At 48.1% G+C, this 20,842-nt stretch overlaps 1 protein-coding gene across 3 annotated transcripts in view; it reads right to left on the reverse strand.

The window, feature by feature from the left end:
- The window catches only part of MGST2 (microsomal glutathione S-transferase 2), a 37,714-nt gene extending 33,001 nt beyond the window's left edge, over positions 1–4,713 (reverse strand). For all 3 annotated transcript variants that reach the window (XR_015144196.1, XR_015144197.1, XM_086346637.1), the window contains exon 1: positions 4,537–4,713. Coding sequence is in view for 1 of the 3 variants with exons in the window: in XM_086346637.1 (XP_086202763.1) it covers positions 4,537–4,594 (58 nt within the window). In the remaining 2 variants the exon portion in view is untranslated. The remainder of the gene's footprint in view (positions 1–4,536) is intronic.
- Between the last annotated feature and the right edge of the window lie 16,129 nt (positions 4,714–20,842).

Below are 20,842 nucleotides of genomic sequence, written 5' to 3' on the forward strand. Positions count from 1 at the left end.
GTTATTTGTATAAAATTCTCAGGAATGCAAATGAATTTGCAGTGACATAAAGCAGATCAGTAATTGCCTGGAGATGAGGAGGGCGGAAGGTGAGGGGGGTCAAGAAAACGGGGACGATGGTTCCCTAAATGACTCAGTTTCCCCATTATGAAATAATTATGATTTTCTCACCCTTCATTTGCTGCATGGAAAATGCATTAGATTATTAAGCCCTGATGCCTGGAATCACCTGCCTCTGATGATCAGTTCTGTGACCCTCTTTCCTTTAGACCTACACTTCCTCCTTGTCGACAGTTCTCACCTCTTGTCCTCTCTCTCTCTTTTTACCCCTGAACTGACTTCTGGGGTCTTTTTTTCTCTTCAGATTATTTCCTCCAGATTATTTCAGTTTCTCATTAGTTTTCTCCAACACTATACTGGCCTCCCTTACTTCAGTACCTCAATATCCCTTTCCTACCTGCTAATGTTTTAAAAATAATTTCCTTTTCCACACTAAGTGTGCAGCTTCAGTGTCTCACTGTGTGACAGTCGTAGGGACCATGTGTTTCCTCCTGACACATGGTACTATCTCCTCTCCAACAAGAAGTCAGTAAGTATTGGACCTGGTCAAGTAAGGCTCTCACAGCTGGCCACTCCCCTTCCCCTTCATTCCCCTCAGAATAACCCTATAGCTTCTAAGTCCTGACAACCCTTCAAATAAAGGGTTGATCAGGATTTTAAAGCTATAGCTGAACATCTAAGTGTGTCGACACTTAGGACTGGCATCTTTCTCATTCAAACTGTAGTCATATCATTGAAGTCTAGGAGAGCAGAGTAAAAATAAGAGTGGGGTTGGGCATTAATGGTGTCCGACTCTGAGCTAAGCCTTGTGAAGCTATCATAAATCTGGAGAGACCAAGGCTCATGGCATCAGCTGGAAATCTATCTATGGAGGAGAAAACTGAGACTTGGCCATCCTGGACCTTATTACTGGTGCTTTTAACTCAGTCCAAAACATCAGAGAAAATAGGAGTCAAGGCTCTTTGTTTCCATGTGTAAAATGGAAACAAGGAAAGAAGTGTGCTCCTAGATTTATCTATCAGCAATCGCTTCCCTATGGCTCAGAAGGTAAAGAATCTGCCTGCAATATGGGAGACCTGAAGTCAATCCCTAGGTTGGAAAGATCCCCTGGAGGAGAGCATGGCAACCCACTCCAGTATTCTTGCCAGGAGAATGCCATGGACAGAGGAGCCTGGCGGGTTACAGTCCATGGGGTTGAAAAACCCCGCCCGCCCTCAGGAAGGAGGACCCCGTTGCACCAGCTCCAGTCCCAGGGGGACTCATGTCAGGGCCTTCAGAGAGACCATGGCTGTCACTGAGCAACATGACAAGGGTGAAAAGGCTATTTCACCCCTTTTTCTGGAGCGCCTCCGTTTCTTCCCCTTCCCATGAGTTGATTAAAAGCTACTGAAAATGAGCTCCTTTGGCTTTGACTGTCTTTTCCCTTCCCTCGCTCTCGCCAGGGGGCCGCATGTGTGCTGGGGAAAGTGATCAAGACCTCCTGTCCTGCGCTGCCGGCCACAGCCAGACTCCTTCTGCTGCCTCTCAATCCAGCAGAAACTCCTCTCTGTGGGGAAGCAGCCAAGGAAACGACCACGCTGAGTGCCAACTCTGGGCCAAGCACCCTGGTGGGCACTCCCTACCAGTGTCCTGTCTAGCCCTCTTTGCTGAAGACACTGAAGGACAGGATTTCCTGGCCAAGGGCACCCAGCTTGTAAGTGGCTGGACCAGAGGATGTGAATCTGCCTGTTTTCAAGCCTTCCGCTGCTTCTACTACAGCACAACGGTGTCCCATCTCCATAAACACCAGACTTCTGCTAAGCAACGAGTTCTGGTTCTTCATGCCAACTCCCTCTCTCCCTTCCTCCTTTTTCTCTCTCCCACCCCTCACTTGTCCACCGTCATTAAACATTCCCAGTCCACCACCAACTACCACTGGCCCAGTCTCCTCTTCCCAGCCAGCTGCCTGAACTTCACACTGCAATTCACACTGTCCCTGGCACCCACCAGCAAACGGAGCCCCTCTGTGGGGAAGGCAGAGGCTGAGTCAGCCTGGGGACACCCGTGGACCTGCCCCTGTGCCCCCTTCAGGGCTGGGACCTGGGCACGCGCGGGGTGGACAGTGCCTACGTGTGGGTGGCTCTATGTGAACCAGAGGGTCAGCACAGGGAGCTTCAGACCTAAGTGATACTTAGTTGGCAATGAGCATTCTACTTTACTGCAGAAAAGAGGTTAATCAAACCACAAACTGTGTGTCTGAGGTATAATGTTTTCGTAAATTCACAAAAACAGACTTGCTGGCAAGTTTTCCCGTTGAGTGTGCGTGCAGGCTGGACTGTGTCCTAAACCAGTGTGCCTCTGGTGCCCAGGGCGGAGCAGCCCACAGCTCCGCCCCATTTCCTGGTACAAGCACACTGGGGGAAATTAACAAACGTGCACTTGATAAAAAGTCTTGCTCCGCCAAGGCTCAGACACTTTCCCCCAATTTGCATGCCAAGGAAGCACGCGCCTAAAATAATAGGAATTGAGCAAAAGTGACCCCAGAGGAGAAAAAGCCTCTATTCAACCAGGCGATCAGGATACTGAATAATCCTAATGGGAAGGCGCTTTAAAATTTAGAATGAATTGCTTAATCTGAAGCTCATATTTTTGCAGGAACTTTTTTTTTTTTTGTACCTGATAATCATACCTGCCCTAGGCAGCTTATTTAGGAAACACAGGGTTCAAGAAATCACAGCCATGATTTGCAAGCAAGGTACAATGTTCCCTTTGGAACACTCCTAATTAATATTTAGAGCCCATTTGGCCCAGGTTCAGTCAAAGAGGGTTGTGGGTTGTAACCACAGATGATGCAGACTCTCTGGGCTTGGAGGGCCCACCATGGCCCCAGAGGGAGAACTTAGGGAGAACTAACCCCTAGAATGTTCTAAATCTCTGCCTGTCTCCTGATGACCCTGAGTGCTCTGCAGAGCCCACAGGCCATCAGGAAGTGAGTACAAACCGCAAACCCTCCCCACTCCCTCTAACACACACACACACACACATGCACACCAGGACACTTAAAAACCCCAAACCCTCTCCCCTCCCTGTAGCGCACACACATACACACAAACACACACTAGGAAGCTTACAAACCCAAACCCTCCCCTCTCCTTGTAACACACACACACACACACACACACACACCAGGACGCTTACAAACCCAAACCCTCCCCACTCCCTCTAACACACACACACACATACATGCACACCAGGACACTTACAAAGCCCAAACCCTCTCCCCTCCCTGTAGTGCACACACATACACACAAACACACACTAGGAAGCTTACAAACCCAAACCCTCCCCCCTCCCTGTAACACACACACACACACACACGCCAGGACGCTTACAAACCCAAACCCTCCCCACTCCCTGTAACACACATACACACACACACACACCCACACCCCAGGACACTTACAAACCCAAACCCTCCCCTCTCCCTGTAACACACAACATACACACACACACACCAGGACGCTTACAAACCCAAACCCTCCCCGCTCCCTGTAACACACATACACAAACACACACACACACACACATGCACACCAGGACACTTACAAACCCCAAACCTTCTCCCCTCCCTGTAGCACACACACATACACACAAACACACACTAGGAAGCTTTCAAACCCAAACCCTCCCCCCTCACTGTAACACACACACACACACACACACCCCAGGACACTTACAAACCCAAACCCCCCCCCACTCCCTGTAACACACACACACCAGGACACTTACAAACCCAAACCCTCCCCCCTCCCTGTAACACACATACACACACACACACACACACACACACACACACCCCAGGACACTTACAAACCCAAACCCTCCCCACTCCCTGTAACACACACACACACACACACACCCCAGGACACTTACAAACCCAAACCCTCCCCACTCCCTGTAACACACACACACACACACACACCCCAGGACACTTACAAACCCAAACCCTCCCCACTCCCTGTAACACACACACACACACACACACACACACACACCCCCCAGGACACTTACAAACCCAAACCCCCCCCCACTCCCTGTAACACACACACACCAGGACACTTACAAACCCAAACCCTCCCCCCTCCCTGTAACACACATACACACACACACACACACACCCCAGGACACTTACAAACCCAAACCCTCCCCACTCCCTGTAACACACACACACACACACACACACACACACACACCCCAGGACACTTACAAACCCAAACCCTCCCCCCTCCCTGTAACACACATACACACACACACACACCAGGACGCTTACAAACCCAAACCCTCCCCTTCACTGTAACACACACACACACCAGGACACTTACAAACCCAAATCCTCCCCCGTCCCTGTAACACACACACACCAGGACGCTTACAAACCCAAACCCTCCGGCTCCCTGTAACACACACACACACACCAGCCCACTTCAGAACGCTTACTTTGCTGACAGGCTGAGAGGACAGAGAGTGCAGCCAGCAATATCGAATTCCCTGCCATCTTTCCCAGGGAATGTTCTGGTTCACAGAACTATTTGCAGAATAGTTCCTGTTAGGGGAAGAGCGACTTTTGATTTGGCAACGCTGACCTGCCTTATAGGTTCATCTGAGCTGAGAAAGGAAGAGGGGGGGAAAAAAACGGAGGTTCAAACTGGCTGCGTGACCTTTGCTCTGGAAGAGGAATTAGGAAGGCAGGCGGGTCCAGGCTGTCAATCAAAGAGCAAAGATCTTCACCTGGATCCGGCGCGGCTTCCCAAACCTGTTTCTCGTCCCCTGAGCTCAGACCTCTGCCTTTAGCCCTCAAGCAGCAGCAGCAGTACCTTGAGTCAAACCACCTTCTCGGCCAATTCAAAAACAATTCCCAGTCCCTCTCTTTCAACCTCTGGGCCCCTTGGTCCCCTCCCTGGCTCCAAGGCCTTTCTAAGATCGTTCACACCTCCTGTGGAAAAAGAGAGGAGGTGTGAGATTTTATTTAATCCCATTGAAATTTACACAGTAATTTAAACTGGTTGTAACATTATTCCCTAGTAAACAACAGATCCAGGATTTGAACTCACGCGCAGTTTCCAAAGGTGGCCTAAGCCCTGAACCAGGCTGCCTCCCACTGTCACCTAACTCTCCCGTGATCATGCTGACCTTAAAATTTTTTAATTGAGTTATAATTGACATATAGCATTATTAGTTTCTGATGTAGGACATAGATTTGATACATGTGTCTATTGCAAAATTATCTCCATAATAAATTTTATGTTCAGTTCAGCTGCTCAGTCGTGTCCGACTCTTTGCGACCCCATGGACTGCAGCACGCCAGGCTTCCCTGTCCACCACCTACTCCCGGAGCTTGCTCAAACTCATGTCCATAGAGTCAGTGATACCATCCAACCATCTCATCCTCTGTCATCCCCTTCTCTTCCCGCCTTCACTCTTCCCAGCATCAGGGTCTTTTCAAATGAGTCCATCCTTCACATCAGGTGGCCAAAGTATTGGAGTTTCAGAGGTTAGCATCCATTATGTTGAAACCGCACAACTCAGATGGGGACTTGAATCCCGTCTTTTCACTGGGCTCACACACCTGGTCCGAGGACTCAATGAAGCTCAGGTTCTTTGTGTCTTATTGCAGAAAGAATTCAGTGAGAGATAAAATGATAGGTAAGAAGTGGATTTATTTAGACATCTCATAGTCAGTATGCAGTCCATTTCAGAAGGTGAGAACGGCTTTGGGAGAAACACACTCCATAGTGAAAGTGTGGGCCATCTCAGAAGACAAGAGGCCCTGAAACACACAGTGATTAGTTTTCATGGGCTGGGTAATTTCATAGGCTAATGAGTGAGAGGATTATTCCAACTATTTTGAAGGAACTGGGTCAGAACCCATTTTTGGCCTTTCATGGTTGGCCTCAGACCTGTCATGGCACTGGGGTGTGTCATTTAGCATATGCTAATGCACTGCAATAAGCATATAATTGAGGCTCAACGACTATAATGAGTCCCCTACATATAAACCTTCAAGTTGTGAACTTTCAAACATGAGAACATGGAGCTTACTAATAAAGACCCAGTGGAATTGGAGGCCGAGAGAAGAGAGACAAGAGGAAGAAGAAGGAGCAGAAGAACCCAAGAGATTCATGGTGCAGGGAAGGGCAAGGAGAATTTTTTTATTTGAGGAGGTATTGTTCATTTCTGAGGCACAAGACCTGACTGTAGAGCAGACCACGAAGGTTTCAGCAGCTGTTCAGCAAGCAATCTGCTGCTACTGTGTCATCTGTGATGAGAGAAAAGAGCTACTACCCAGACGTCACTGGAGCATTTTCCCAAGAGAGTAGATACCGTTGAACCCAGCAAGGAACCAGGGCCTGTGCCATCAACATCAGGTGTGAATGAAATTGCCCCTTGCCCTCCATCTCCTATTACTGATAACCCTTCAGCTCTACCATCTCCCACCTCCTCTCCCTCCTCCAGTCAGTAACTCTTCTTGCCTGTTCACTCGATGCCAGCCCCTGTATGCCAGCTGTTGTCCTGCACTATTGTACTTTTTGAGTTTGTACTGTAAGATTTAAAATATTTTCTTTATTTTTTGTGTGTTTAATGTATTATTTGTATGAAAAGGATTATAAACCTATCACAATAAGGAGATCAGCCCTGGGATTTCTTTGGAAGGAATGATGCTAAAGCTGAAACTCCAGTACTTTGGCCACCTCATGCGAAGAGTTGATTCATTGGAAAAGACCCTGATGCTGGGAGGGATTGGGGGCAGGAGGAGAAGGGGACGACAGCGGATGAGATGGCTGGATGGCATCACTGACTCGATGGACGTGAGTCTCAGTGAACTCCTGGGGTTGGTGATGGACAGGGAAGCCTGGCGAGCTGCGATTCATGGGGTCGCAAAGAGTTGGACAGGACTGAGCGACTGATCTGATCTGATCTGATCATATAACTGATTGTGTTAGGTACCTAGACCAACTTTGTGGGACTTACAAACAAATTACACTTATGAATGCACTCTCAGAATGGAACTCGTTCACATGCAAGGGACTTACTGTACTGGAAGTCAAATCTGCCATGTTGGGCCTCGTGGGTTCTAATCAGTTTCTGCGTATCCAACGGCTCTGTTGTTTTTCTAAGGATTATTCCCTGCCCCCTTCCCTCCTGCTTCAACCTCAGATAATTACGGTTTTTTCTTGTGCTGAGAACTTTTATAGTCTACTTTCTTAGCAACTTTCAAATATACAGTACAGAATTATTACCTATAGTCATCATTCTGTCCATTACATCCCCCAGGACTTATTTATAACTGGAAGTTTGTACCACTAGGATATACAATCTGAGAAGGAAAAGGGCCCTTGAGGGGAAAAGTAGGTCAATATTTTTATATAGTAAACACAGCACACGAGGTCTCCACGCCAATCCAGGGCCTCTCCATCGCCAGAGCAACACCTCACACCACCCGCTAGAGCTGTCCTTCCACAACCAGTGGCTTCTTCTGCAGAACCTAGTCACCATAGCTCCTCCTGTCTGTCAACACAATTACTTTATTCTCTTCTTATAAATATGTTGTAAATATTAATTTATTATTTATTTGGCTGCACTGGGTCTTAGTTGTCGGAGAAGGCAATGGCAAGCCACTCCAGTACTCTTGCCTAGAAAATCCCATGGGTGGAGGAGCCTGGTGGGCTGCAGCCCATGGGGTCGCTACGAGTCGGACGCGACTGAGCGACTTCACTTTCACTTTTCACTTTCACGCAATGGAGAAGGCAATGGCAACCCACTCCAGTGTTCTTGCCTGGAGAATCCCAGGGACGGGGGAGCCTGGTGGGCTGCCATCTATGGGGTCGCACAGAGTTGGACAAGGCTGAAGCGACTTAGCAGCAGCAGGGTCTTAGTTGTGGCATGCAGGACATTAAGTTGCCACATATGGACTCTTAGTCGCAGTATATGCAATCTAGTTTGTTGACCAAAGATCGAACCCAGGCCCCTTGCATTGGGAGTATGGAGTCTTAGCCACTGGACCGCCAGGGAAGTCTCTTGTTTTGCCCTTTAAAGATTCAGCTTCCCTATTAGGCGGCCATAAAAAGGAACACATTTGAGTTAGTTGTAGTGAGGTGGATGAACCTAGAGCTTTTTACACAGAGTGAAGTAAGTCAGAAAGAGAAAAATAAGTATCGGATATTAATGCATATATATGGAATCTTGAAAGATGGTACTGATAAACCTACTTGCAAGGTAGGAAGAGAGACACAGACACAGAGAAACAGACTGCTGGACACAGTGGAGAAGGAAGAGGGTGGGACAAATCGAGGGAGTAGCACTGAAACCTACACATTAATAATGTTAATGCCAGTCGCTCAGTGGTGTCCTGCTCTCTGCCACCCCATGGACTGTAGCCCACCAGGCTCCTCTGTCCATGGCATTCTCCAGGCAAGGAAACTGGAGTGGGTTGCCATTTCCTCCTCTAGGGGATCTTCCTGACCCAGGGATTGAACCTGGGTCTCCTGAATGGCAGGCAGATTCTTTACCATCTAGCGCTACCAGAGAAGCCAAAACATGTACATTACCATGTATAAAATAGACAGCTAGCGGGAAGTTGCTGCGTAACAAAGGGAGCTCAACCCAGTGCTCTTTAACAACCTAGAGGGATAGGATGGGGTGGAGGGGGTGGGAGAGAGGAATAAGAGGGAGGGGATATATGTACACTTATGACTGATTCATGTTGTGTGCCAGAAACCAACACAACATTGTGAAGCAATTAAAAATAAAAACAGTAAAAAAATAAATAAATAAATAAGATTCATCTTCCCATGAAACAAAGATGAGGCCCCTTCCTTGTCCCATGCTTCAGCTCAGTTAGAGGGAGCCCAGTGCCCGTGGGAAAGCTGGTGTGTCTCAGCCCCACAGAAGCCAACACCCGGGCTCCCAGCCCAGACACTTAGGGATGACACACCCTTGGTCAGGAGTTGAAACTCATTTCGATAAGATGAGCTAATGAGGTCTGAAGGGAAATTTAAATGAGATAGGGCTGCTTTAAGGATTGATTTATTAATAGGTAACATTTATAAAGTACTTGGAGAAGGAAATGGCACCCACTCCAGTACTCTTGCCTGGAAAATCCCATGGACGGAGGAGCCTGGTAGACTACAGTCTGTGGGGTCACTAGGAGTCGGACACGACTGAGCGACTTCACTCACTCACTCACTCACTCATAAAGTACTTAAAAACAGCACATGGTAGGCTCCTGCCGGCATTAGAGCTGGCCTTCTCTGCTACCAACAAGCCCGCGGCAGAGACAGAAAACATACCAGCATCCCATGGATGCCCAGAAACAGAACGATCACAATTATCAAGGACCGTAATACTCCTGACGGAAAACCAGCCCAGGTAAGGATTTCTACATGCTTGGTGTTTATTACATTCTCTTGCTGAAAGTCCTGACTGATTGAAAACATTCGTAACAACTCAGCAATTCTTCAAAGCTCAGATAAACCACACTTGAGAAGTTATGCCCCAACCTATACTTTGCAAACATCTAGGGAACTGTAGGCTGTCCTGCAAAACATTTTCTCCCACTTCAGAAGCTGGAGACTCTGCTCTGTGGCCTTGGATGTGGAAACTAAACTACAGAGGGTGGACCTTTGCCCTGGGATGGGCAGGGCAAGGGCAGAGGGTTACAATCACTTACATCAAGCCTGGGGCAGAAACTGCCAGATATCCAGCACCTGGATATCCCATCCAGGCTCAATGACAGAGACAAAAGGGGAGCAGAAAGGAGAGGAAACTAAAGACCAGTCTCCAGGGTGAAAGTGAAAGTGAAGTCACTCAGTCATGTCCGACTCTTTGTGACCCCGTGGACTGTAGCTCCTCCGCCCATGGGATTCTCCAGGCAAGAGTACTGGAGTGGGCTGCCATTGCCTTCTCCAGGGGATCTTCCCGACCCAGGGATCGAACCAGGGTCTCCTGCTTTGCAAACAGACGCTTTACCCTCTGAGCCATTAGGGTAGTCTCCAGGGTAGTACAGTGAAAAGAACACAAACTTTGAGCTAGTGATCTAGGCTCACGTCCCTGTATGGTGGTGAGTTGCTAACGGTTCCCCAGCCTGTTTTCTCAAAGGGAAACAATAGGCCCAACCACACAGGTCCCTCAGACCGCTTAACGAAATAATGTGCAGGAAGCAAATAGCTTAGAACCTGGCACGTGGTAGGGTGCCCATGAGGTCTCTCTGGCACCCCCTCCACACCCTCAGGCCTGGTAGACTCACAAGAGACAAGATCTATTTGTCAGGAAGGCTTGGGTTTAAAGCAGCGATGATCACAGAATACTGTTATAATTTCCCAGAAGAATGGAAACAGCACTTGAATTGCTTCAAAAATAGCTTTGACAGTAACAGGAGGTCTGAACCTGAGTTGTCCTAAGTTTACATAAAGCTTGGGAAAGGATAAAGTAACGCAGAATCTAGAGATTGGGGAGGGGAATTGGAAATTCCCACAGACATTCCCCAGCACAGGCAGCCCTTCTCATGCGCACACACACACACACACACACACTCATGCTCCTACACACCCACATACTCATAAATACACACTAACACACACATATAATCGAAGACTCATATATACCCATGCATATTAACACAGAGGCACATTCTACCCTCATGTCCCCAAAGGGGATTTGTAAACTGAATGTTTGGACCCAAGGGCACACATGCTCGCAAAAACAGCAAGTGGCGTTATTCTCAAGTGGCCGCAAGTTAAAGAAAATTTTAACCCATAAGTGAAAATTTTAACCTATAACCCCAAATTTTAATCCGTGCTGCATACTGGCAATTGAACAACAGCCACAGAAGGAACTAACATTGTTCATTTGCCTCTTTTGTTTAGTAGTTATTAATTCTTAAAAACCTAAACAGTATTTGAAATGAAGTACGTTAAAAAAGGGCTGTTGGCATAAACTCCCTGCCCCACCCCGTGGAGAGAAGTCAGGCTCCCTGTGGGCTCAGAGCTGGGCTCATCAACTTGCTGGGATCAGAGCAGCAAGAGGTAGGGGGGCCCTGGGCCCAGACGGCTGGTGTGGGCCTCGGTGTGATGGGGGCTCTGATGTCCTCCGTCCCAGATCCCAGTTCCACTCAACAGAAAGGAAGTTTTGAGCAGGTGCCTGGCCCCGTGTAGAACTGTGTCTTAATTACTCTTAACTTACTCTGCTTAATCAGCAACAAAGCACATGTCTTGTTGCCATTTTTTCAGATGGAGAAACTGAGGCTCAGGGGTGAGTAACTTGCCCAGGCTCAGTACAACCCAGCCCTGTTGCTCCCAAAGCCTTTGCATTTCACTTTGGCTGCACACTGGAATCACCTGGGGGTTATTAAAAATACTGGCCCTTAGCTCTCCCCTCACACAGCGATTCTGATTTCACTGGTCTCTGGTTTGCCCTGGGCACCTGAACTTTATATCTATATATATTTTACTATATAATTTATTTATTTGGCTGCACTGGGTCTTAGCTGTGGCACTCGGGATCTTCAATCTTCATTGCAGCATGCAGGATCTTTCAGTTGGGCATGGGATCCCACATGCCCAGGGGCATGTTAGTTGCAGCATATGGGATCTAGCTCCCGGACCAGGGATTGAACCCAGATCCCCCTGCACTGGAAGCAGGAGTCTTAGCCAATGGACCACCAGGGAAGTCCTGTGCCTGAACTTTTCAAAAGCTCCCCAGATGATTCCAATGCACAGCCAAGATGGAGAACCATGGTCTCAAACACTATGGTCCTTGCCACCCACTACCATCACCTGAGGTGATATGAACATGCAGATTTCTAGGCCTCTCCCAGGATCCATTATTGAGCAAGGATTTCATGTTGGTTAAGCAGGCATGGCCTCATATGCTTTACACAATACTGCTACGAAGTTGTAGATTATTCTCAGTTCACAGATAAGGACACTGACACCCAGAGAGCTTTGAGAACTGGTCTAATCGCCCCATCTCACTGCCTTCTAGGGAGGAATGATCACACCGCCTCTTGGAGTGGGTCTGGGGGAGTGAACAAGCTGGGGGAAGCCAAAGTGAGTGTCCTTGGAGCCCAGGAAGGAAGAGGAACTGGAAGGATCTGGATTGGCAGGAGGGAAGAGGTGAGAATAGGAGAACAGGATCCGGGGGTCCTCAGGGTGTAGCCCAGGAGAAACGGAGGGAGATTTCCACCAGAGGAACTTCTGGGGTGCCTGGGTGGAGGAAGGAGGAAAGACAGACACAGGAGAAAAATCAAGGCCTGGCCGGAGCCTGTGTCTCAGCAAATTCCTCACCAGGTCCATCGGCTTTGTTGTTTAGTCACTAACTCGTGTCCAACTCTTTTTCACCTCCCTCATGGACTGTAGCCCACTGCGCTCTTCTGTCCATGGGATTCTGCAGGCAAGAATACTGGAGTGGGTTCCCATTTCTGCCTCCAGGGGATCTTCCAGACCCAGGGATTGAACCCATGTCTCCCGCGTTGGCAGGCGAGCTCTTTATCACTGAGCCATCACAGGTCCACCAGTATTTGCCAGCTAACTGGTTTTGATGTTCAGAGACTTGGCAGTTCTCACCTCAGAACCACCATGGGCGCTTTTGAAATAGACACAAATGTGACTGAGAAATCTCTCAGACACTGTGACACCAGCGTGGCCAGCTACTGCCTCCAAGAAATTACTGAGATTTCTACACACGAAGAGAGGAAGATGCACCTCTTCTGAACTAAAAACATTCGGCATTTCTCTTCAGCTTGTCCCTGAGGTGTAAATGTCAGTCTATCTCTCGTGTGTTGCCCGGTTGCTCCACTAGGCGTCCAGGGCAAGCAGGACAGAAGCCCAGCACGGAAGATGCAGGGTGTTGGGCTACGTAAGGCAGAGGGGATCCGTGGCTTCCCTTTCTGTCTCTCTGGGGCTTGTTAAGGCCAAAGGAATGGGCAACTCTTCACCCTCTTGAGGAGAAAGGTTGCAGCTTAAGAACAAACAGTTAAAAGCAGCTCAGACTTTGAAATGTGCACTGAACTCACAATAGGGCTGGCACACCAAACCACAGCCATTGCCCCACAGCCCAGCCTGGGCCAACCTGACTCACAAAGCACCCACTCATCAGGTCACGGACTCAGTCAGGTCCTGCAGAAGAAGAGACATAGCAAGATAAATTAAGAGCTTCGGATTAACAGACAGACTGCTGCTGCTAAGTCGCGTCAGTTGTGTCCGACTCTGTGCGACCCCATAGACGGCAGCCCACCAGGCTCCCCTGTCCCTGGGATTCTCCAGGCAAGAACACTGGAGTGGGTTGCCATTTCCTTCTCCAATGCATGAAAGTGAAAAGTGAAAGTGAAGCTGCTCAGTCATGTCTGACTCTTCGTGACCCCATGGACTGTAGCCCACCAGGCTCCTCTGTCCATGGGATTTTCCAGGCAAGAGTACTGGAGTGGGATGCCATCGCCTTCTCCAACAGACACACTACTATATATAAAATAAACAACAAGCATCTACTGTGTAGCACAGGGAACTATATTCAACACCTTGGAAAAATCTACAATGGAAAAGCATCTGAAAAATACAGAGATATGAATCACTTTGCTATACACTAGAAACTAACACAATATTGTAAATCAACTATAAATTTAATATACATATATGTGTGTGTGTGTATATATGTGTGTATATATATATATATATATATAAAGTGGTTTTGCTGAGCCCCTCGCGGGGGTCCTCAGTTTGTCCTGGCTTTTCTGCTGTAAAGGCAGCCACTGACAAGTAACCCCTTGTTTCTCCACTGTTCCCTTTTTGCCTGAACCCGGTCCCTCCTAGTTAGCCCTCCAAAACTGTTACGGAACCAGGTTCATTTTACCAGATGCAGGACAAGCCAAAAGGCCAACACACCGAGGCTGGCAGCAAAGAGGATTCATCTGCAAAGCGGCCAAATGTAGAGATGGGAGAGCAAGCCTCAACTCCACCTCCATCTGTCGTAACTCCTTGTACACGGCCAGGAGCTGTTTCTCCATCCCACTAGATCATTACTCTGCCCCCTCCCACAGCCGGAAAACTCAAGGGTCCTCTGATTATTTTGCCGTTGCCACAGGTCCCAACCAAACCCTTCTGGGTAACTGGCCACACCTAATTTGCAAGCCAGTCCCTGAGTTAATATCTCTAAAGCCTGTGTCTATCATTGCTTAGGGATGGTGGATTGGACCCAGGGTATGTTTCCAATTTGTAGATGATCCAGGCCTTGTGTTTAGCTGTATTCACCAGCCATTCCCATGCAGTCAGCAAGCAAGGAGCTGCTACTTTTAAACTGGAAAGAAACACGGAGGTTAACAGCCTAACACCAGTATAATGGGGGAGAGAGAGACATCTCTCATGATAGTCAGCTGCCACAAGGTTCCACATGCTAGTGGACAGCCACTTCAGGATTGTCCCCAAACAGGAAAACTCTATGTGACACGAACCTAGGCAGGAAATTCTGTGACTGTTTTGTTCCACTACCTTAGCAAGAGGATAAGGAATTTCAAAGACAGATGCCTGGTTTTCTCTTTCCTTTTCTTTTCCTTTCTTTCTTCTCATTTCTCTCTCTTGCTTCCCCTTAGACAATGTTTGGTTCTCAAGTATGTTTCTGGAACTCCATCAGCAAAACATCCTCGGGATTTCAGTCTCAGTTTTTCTGGGACCAGAATTCCAGACAAAAGAGCTTCATCTGCCCTCGTGTTCATGGTGCCCTCTAGGTCCATGAGCCCGTTTCACATCCTCTTCTCAGAGGACCCACCAGCTTATTACCTCTTTTCACCCCTAATTTGCAATCTGAAGATTCTGAACAGGCATACATTCAGACCAGGGAGCTGTAGCTTAAACTTTGTCCATCAGGAGATGTTATATTTCATCAAGCCACTAGAGGGAGTAAATCCCAGGGTTACCAGAAATCAGGGCTGCAACAACTCGGGAAGGACGTTGGAGCTTCAGGGACGGGCCAGTCTCCAGGCCCAGTTACAGCTTTCTCCTCCAGCCTTCCAGACACTGTGAGCATGCACATCAGTGGAACAAGAACGAGTCAGTTAACAGAAACTGTTTGCCAGAATCATTCCCAAACAATGTCCTAAAAAATGTCAGGTTTTCAGAAATCAATATTGACCATTTCCAGCAAGAAACTTGTGATAGCAAAACTCCTCAATGCTTAGACATAAAATGACCAGGATTTAACCCTTCATCCTGACCCACTCAAATCTAGACACAGGCCAAACACAGACTCTGCCCTAAAGGCTTACATTCCATTGAATGAATGAATGAATGAATGTGAAGTTGCTTACCAGGCTCCTCTGTCCGTGGGATTTTTCCAGGCAAGAGTACTGGAGTAGGTTGCCATTTGGGTTCAAAAAGGACATGACATTCAAATTGGGCAGCCCTACAGGAGGCAGTCAGCAGTGAGAGGTGAGAAAAGATACAAGAAGTCCCATTTAGGGGACACAGCAGCCAAGAGAGGAGATTCCATCTATTGGTAAATATTTTGAGGGCTCAAATTCCATACCTTGAACTTCAATTGGATCCTTCATTGTACCTCTGGCTTCTAGAGTAGTTTAGTAAAATTAAAAAGTACTTCACAAAATACTTTACATAAATTCTTTCTAAAGGAGAAGGTCAAAGAGCTGGGCAGAGTCTGGAAAGAGTCTCAGGATCAGGCATACAGTTTGGTTGATAAAACATCAGAGGATGGGGCAGCTTCCCTGGTGGTCCAGTGGCTAGAACCCCAGGGCCCCAGTTCAGGGGGCCTGGGTTCAATCCCTGGTGAGGGAACTAGATCCCACATGCTGCAACTGAGACCTGCTGCAGCCAAATAAATCAATATTAAAAAAAAAAAAACAGAGAATGAGGCCTTTGCCCACACATGCAGTGAGGGTCCCACTTCAGAGTGACAGAGAAAAATCTGAAGCAAGAAAAGGAAGGAATCTGAAGATTCTCAAGAATAAGGGTTATTGTTGTTGTTCAGTCACTTAGTCGTGTCTGACTATTTGCAACCCCATGGACTGCAGCACACCAGGCTTCCCTGCCCTTCGCTATCTCCCAGAGTTTGCTCAAATTCATGTCCAATGACACGGTGATGCCATCCAACCATTTGTCCTCTGTTGCCCGCTTCTCCTCTTGCCCTCAATCTTTCCCAGCAACAGGGTCTTTCCCAATGAGTCGGCTCTTCGCATCAGGTAGTCAAAGTATTGGAGCTTTCGCTTCGGCCTCAGTCCTTCCAAAGAATACAGGTAAATAGTATTTGTCCGTTCATTCATTCCCAAATGCACTGAGCGCCTCGCGCTCGCCAAGCTCTGAGCTGAGTACTGAGATGGATGCAGGGCTGGGCAAGATAACAGCATCCCACTCTAGTGGTTCACAGAGGCTTCAGGACAAGCATTAACAGGGCTTCCCAAGGCTAATTAATTCACCGTCACTGTGTTGAATACTGTGAGAAGTCGCTGATGCCGTGTGAGCAGGTATCAGGGTACTCACCTAGTCTGGGAGGCCAAAAGAGCCTTTACAAAAGCGATGTTTTAGCTGAGGACTGATAATAAAATGTTAGCTAGGTAAGTGGTGTGCAGGTGTGTGTGACGAGAATGGACAGGCAGGAGAAAAGGGAATGTTCCGTGCTGAGGAACAGCAGTAAAAAGGCCTGAAGAGGGAGAGGCCATGGCATGGTCAAAGGATGCTGAGAAAAGTCTAGCATGGCTGTTACACAAAGACCTGGAGAGCGGGTGCATCTGGTGAGCCAGGGCTGGGCCAGGCAGGGCCATGCAAGGATGCTTGCTTGAGACCGGAAGTTCTCGGCCGGGAAGACTTTGCCTCCCTGCCCTCCAGGGACATTTGGCAATCTCCAGAGACATTTTTACTTGTCATAACTAGGGAATAGGCTGCTACTGGCATTTGGTGAGTAGAGACCAGTGCATGCATGCTAAGTCACTTCAGTCATGTCTGACTCTGTGCAACTGCAGCCTGCCAGGCTCCTCTGTCCACGGGATTCTCCCTGCAAGAATATTGGAGTGGGTTGTCATGACCTTCTCCTGCATCTTCCTGACCCAGGGATCGAACCCTCATCTCTTACATCTCCTGCATTGGCAGGCAGGTTCTTTACTGCTAGTGCTACCTAGTAAGCCCCAGGTAGAGCCCCGGGATATTGCTAAATATACCGTGTGGCACAGAGTGGCCTCACAATGAAGATTCCCCCACTCAAGATGTCAACAATGCTGAGGTGGAGAAGCCCTGTTTTATAATGAGGATCAGGAGCCACCCAAGGGTTTTAGGCTGGGAGGTTTTGTGATGAGATTTCTTTCAAAAAGATCACTCTGATTTCAGTGTGGACTGGTGAGGGAGAATCACTAGTGGAGATCTAAAAGGGATCTGTTGGGAAGATCTATTATGATCTGGGCAAGACGTGTGGCCCAGCCTTGGGGAATGTCGGTGTGGATGGAGAAAAGTGAATGGATGAGAAAGATGCTTAAAAGAATAAATCAGTGGGACTGGGTGACAGATTGGCTGCAACGAGTATCTTAGCCCATGCTCTCTAAATCAACAGAGCCCGAGGCAAGTCTTAAATGAAGATGCTTCTTTTGGGCCTCACAGTACTAGGGCAGGAAGAGTGAAAGAAAGGGAAGTAAGGCAGAATGATGGGAAGCAGTGTTTCCACCTGAACCCCTTATCTTATCACTTCAGATAAGCAGTGATGAGACACAGCTAGTCATTGAACCGGCACCCAGCCAGCCACCCAGGATAACACGGGATGGGCTGCTGGAGTAACTACATCTCAAAACAGTCCGCTGGAGGGAGAGAAGAGAATGCATCATCTATCTCCCATCTCTCAGTGGTCAGTTTCTCCTGTGGCCGTTTTGAAACATACCTGCAAATTCTCCCATTGAAACATATCTGCAAATTTCTCCCCTCAAGGGTGGAAACTACATCCTTTATCATGAATCTGGGCCTTAATAACTCACTCACAGCCAAGAGAACACAGCAGAAGTGATGCTATAGGACTTCCTAAGCTAAAGCTGAAACTCCAGTACTTTGGCCACCTCATGCGAAGAGTTGACTCATTGGAAAAGACTCTGATGCTGGGAGGGATTGGGGGCAGTAGGAGAAGGGGACGACAGAGGATGAGATGGCTGGATGGCATCACCGACTCGATGGACGTGAGTCTCAGTGAACTCCGGGAGTTGGTGATGGACAGGGAGGCCTGGCGTGCTGCGATTCATGGGGTTGCAAAGAGTCGGACACGACTGAGCGACTGAACTGAACTGAACTGAAGCTAGGTCATAAAAAGACACAACTTCTGCCTTGCGCACTGGAGCAGCTGTGTGTGCTTGGAGCCCTTGGCGTTAGGACCGACTGTAAGGCCACTGTGCTGGAATGAAGTCCAAGCCACACAGAGAGCCTGGGGGTAGCGGGAAGGGCTCCATTCACCAGCTCCAATCACAGACCCAACCAACACCAGTGCGAACTGCCCACCCTCAGAGTGAAGGTACTTCCAGATGATTCTAGCGCACGAGCATAGAGTCGCTTGCAGTCATGAGTCTCCCAGCTCTGGCCTCAGACAGAAAAGCAGGGACAAGCCAGTCCTTCTGCGCCCTACTGACCCACATAATCCACGAGCATAAGTAAAGGATTGTTTTAAGCTCCCGAACTTCAGGGTAATTTGTCATACCCAAAGCCACTGGACACACTTGTTACAAGGTCATGACTCAACCTGGAAAGGTTGCATCACTTGGCATTCTGATACCACCCCGTACCCTGCAATGTGGCACTTCAGACAGGAGCCAGGGACACCAGGAGTATGACTGAGGGGCCCCAGATGGCAGATTACAGGTACCCTGCAGGGAGTCAGTCAGCCACAGCAGCATCTAGTAGATCACAGGGCTGAGGGCTCAGGAGAGACACGAGGTCAAAGGGCATTGGGCGTGGTGCACTAATGTGTCTGATACAGAGGGGAGGTGGGGACAGGCAGGAGGTAAGGATTCTCACACTTCTGTTTAGACCTAAGCAACCAGGTAGAGTAATGCTTTTAATTTAAATCATTAGTGCAATTTACTGAGAGAGGAGCTGGATAAAAGGAGAGGGCTCAGTTTGAAGTGCGTGTGTCCGTCAGATATGGCAAGAAGTAGGAGCCCAAAACAGTCTTCCCTGGTGGCTCAGACAGTAGAGAATCTGCTTGCAATGCAGGAAACCCGAGTTCAATCCCTGGGTCAGGAAGATCCCCTGGAGAAAGGAATGGCTATCCACTCCTGTATTCTTGCCTGGAGAATCCCATGGACAAAGGGGCTTGGCAGGCTACTGTCCATGAGGTCACAAAGAATGGGATATGACTGAGTGATTCACACACACACATACACACACACATACACACACACACACACACACACACACACACACACACGAACTCAGGATACGAAAGATGGTCAAGGTCATTGATCCAGAGCCCCCAGAGGGCTTGAAAGCCTGTTCCTGAATCTTCTTTCCTGTGCAAAGAATATTTTCCAGGTATTTGCTTGGGATCTTTGTCCAAGGGTCCCAAGGCTAATGAGTTAGAGAAATCAGAAGGAGCCCCTGGGAGAGAACCTGCCATCTGCAGGAGCCCCCATATATAAACACATGCCCACTAGCCCAGTGCCAGCAGCAGAGATACCATCAGATTTACTTATTTTTTTGAATGTGTGGGGAAAATATTTTAGCTACCTTCAGATATGTTGGAATCCTTTTTCAGCATGCAACGCTCCTCTTTCTTCTCCCTATCACTCTTAACCTAAATTGCAAATGCTCCATGTATGCATAATGCTAGTCTCTTTTGCATCGTGTGTTTAGATCATTGGTGCGTTTGACTGATTTCTTGTCAATGGTGCTTTAGTTCATGTACTTATAATATTTCTAGGCCTGAGGTGATGGGAGCCTGCCACCTCCTGTCCCTGATCATTGGTAGGCAGCGTCCTTTTCTGAAATGAAAAGTCAAGATTAGGTCTAAGGACACCAGGTCTGACTTCTGCAAAGGCAGAACCTGGGGGTCTCCAAGTCGCACCTGGGACTCGATGGACCCACTCCCTCCTGCTCTCCCAACTCATAGTTTCAGGTCCTTCCAAACTCCCTTTCCCCACCTCCACCGTTAAAATTTAAAAGGCAGTGCCTACAGCAACAAAAACATTTGATTATTCACAAAATCATGTAGAGGAGGGAAAATACAGGGAAGACTGAAGAAAAGAAGGGATGAAGCATTTGCTGAGGCTTTCCTGATCTGGGGGTCTTTATTGCAATGAATCCTTTACAAGATCTTGTTGGTATCAGTCATTCATATTTGTTATATGAAGAAACTGAGGCACAAAGAGGTTCATTAATTTGCCCAAGATGATGCAACGAATAAGATGCAAAGCTAGAGCCCACTTTTAACTCCAGTCCAGTGCTGTTTGCACTATTGCTTTCTTCCCCAGAGTGTCTATATCCAACCCTTCTATTTATTACTCTTGAACAATAGAAGGCGTTTCTCCAAGTTTTGGGGAGAAGTCTGTGAGCAAGAACCACTGTACCGCTCCCTGAGCGCCACTAGGTGGCGCCGTGAGAGGCGCAAGTCCTGCTGCTTCTATCGGTTCACTTGGCGAGACAGACAAGCGTGGGGGAGAGCAGCTGCAGGGAGAGTGTCAAAACAGAGCTCTATTTAGGAACGCGGAGCCTTCTGCCTGGCCCCGTTTCCCACTGGGATCCTTGCTTGGCTCTTTACAGACTATAAATGAATTTGCTTTTTT

This window comes from Bos grunniens, chromosome 17 (assembly GCF_055505025.1).
Source record: "Bos grunniens cultivar Pamir isolate PY7600 chromosome 17, Bosgru_T2T1.0, whole genome shotgun sequence".
NCBI lineage: Eukaryota > Metazoa > Chordata > Mammalia > Artiodactyla > Bovidae > Bos > Bos grunniens.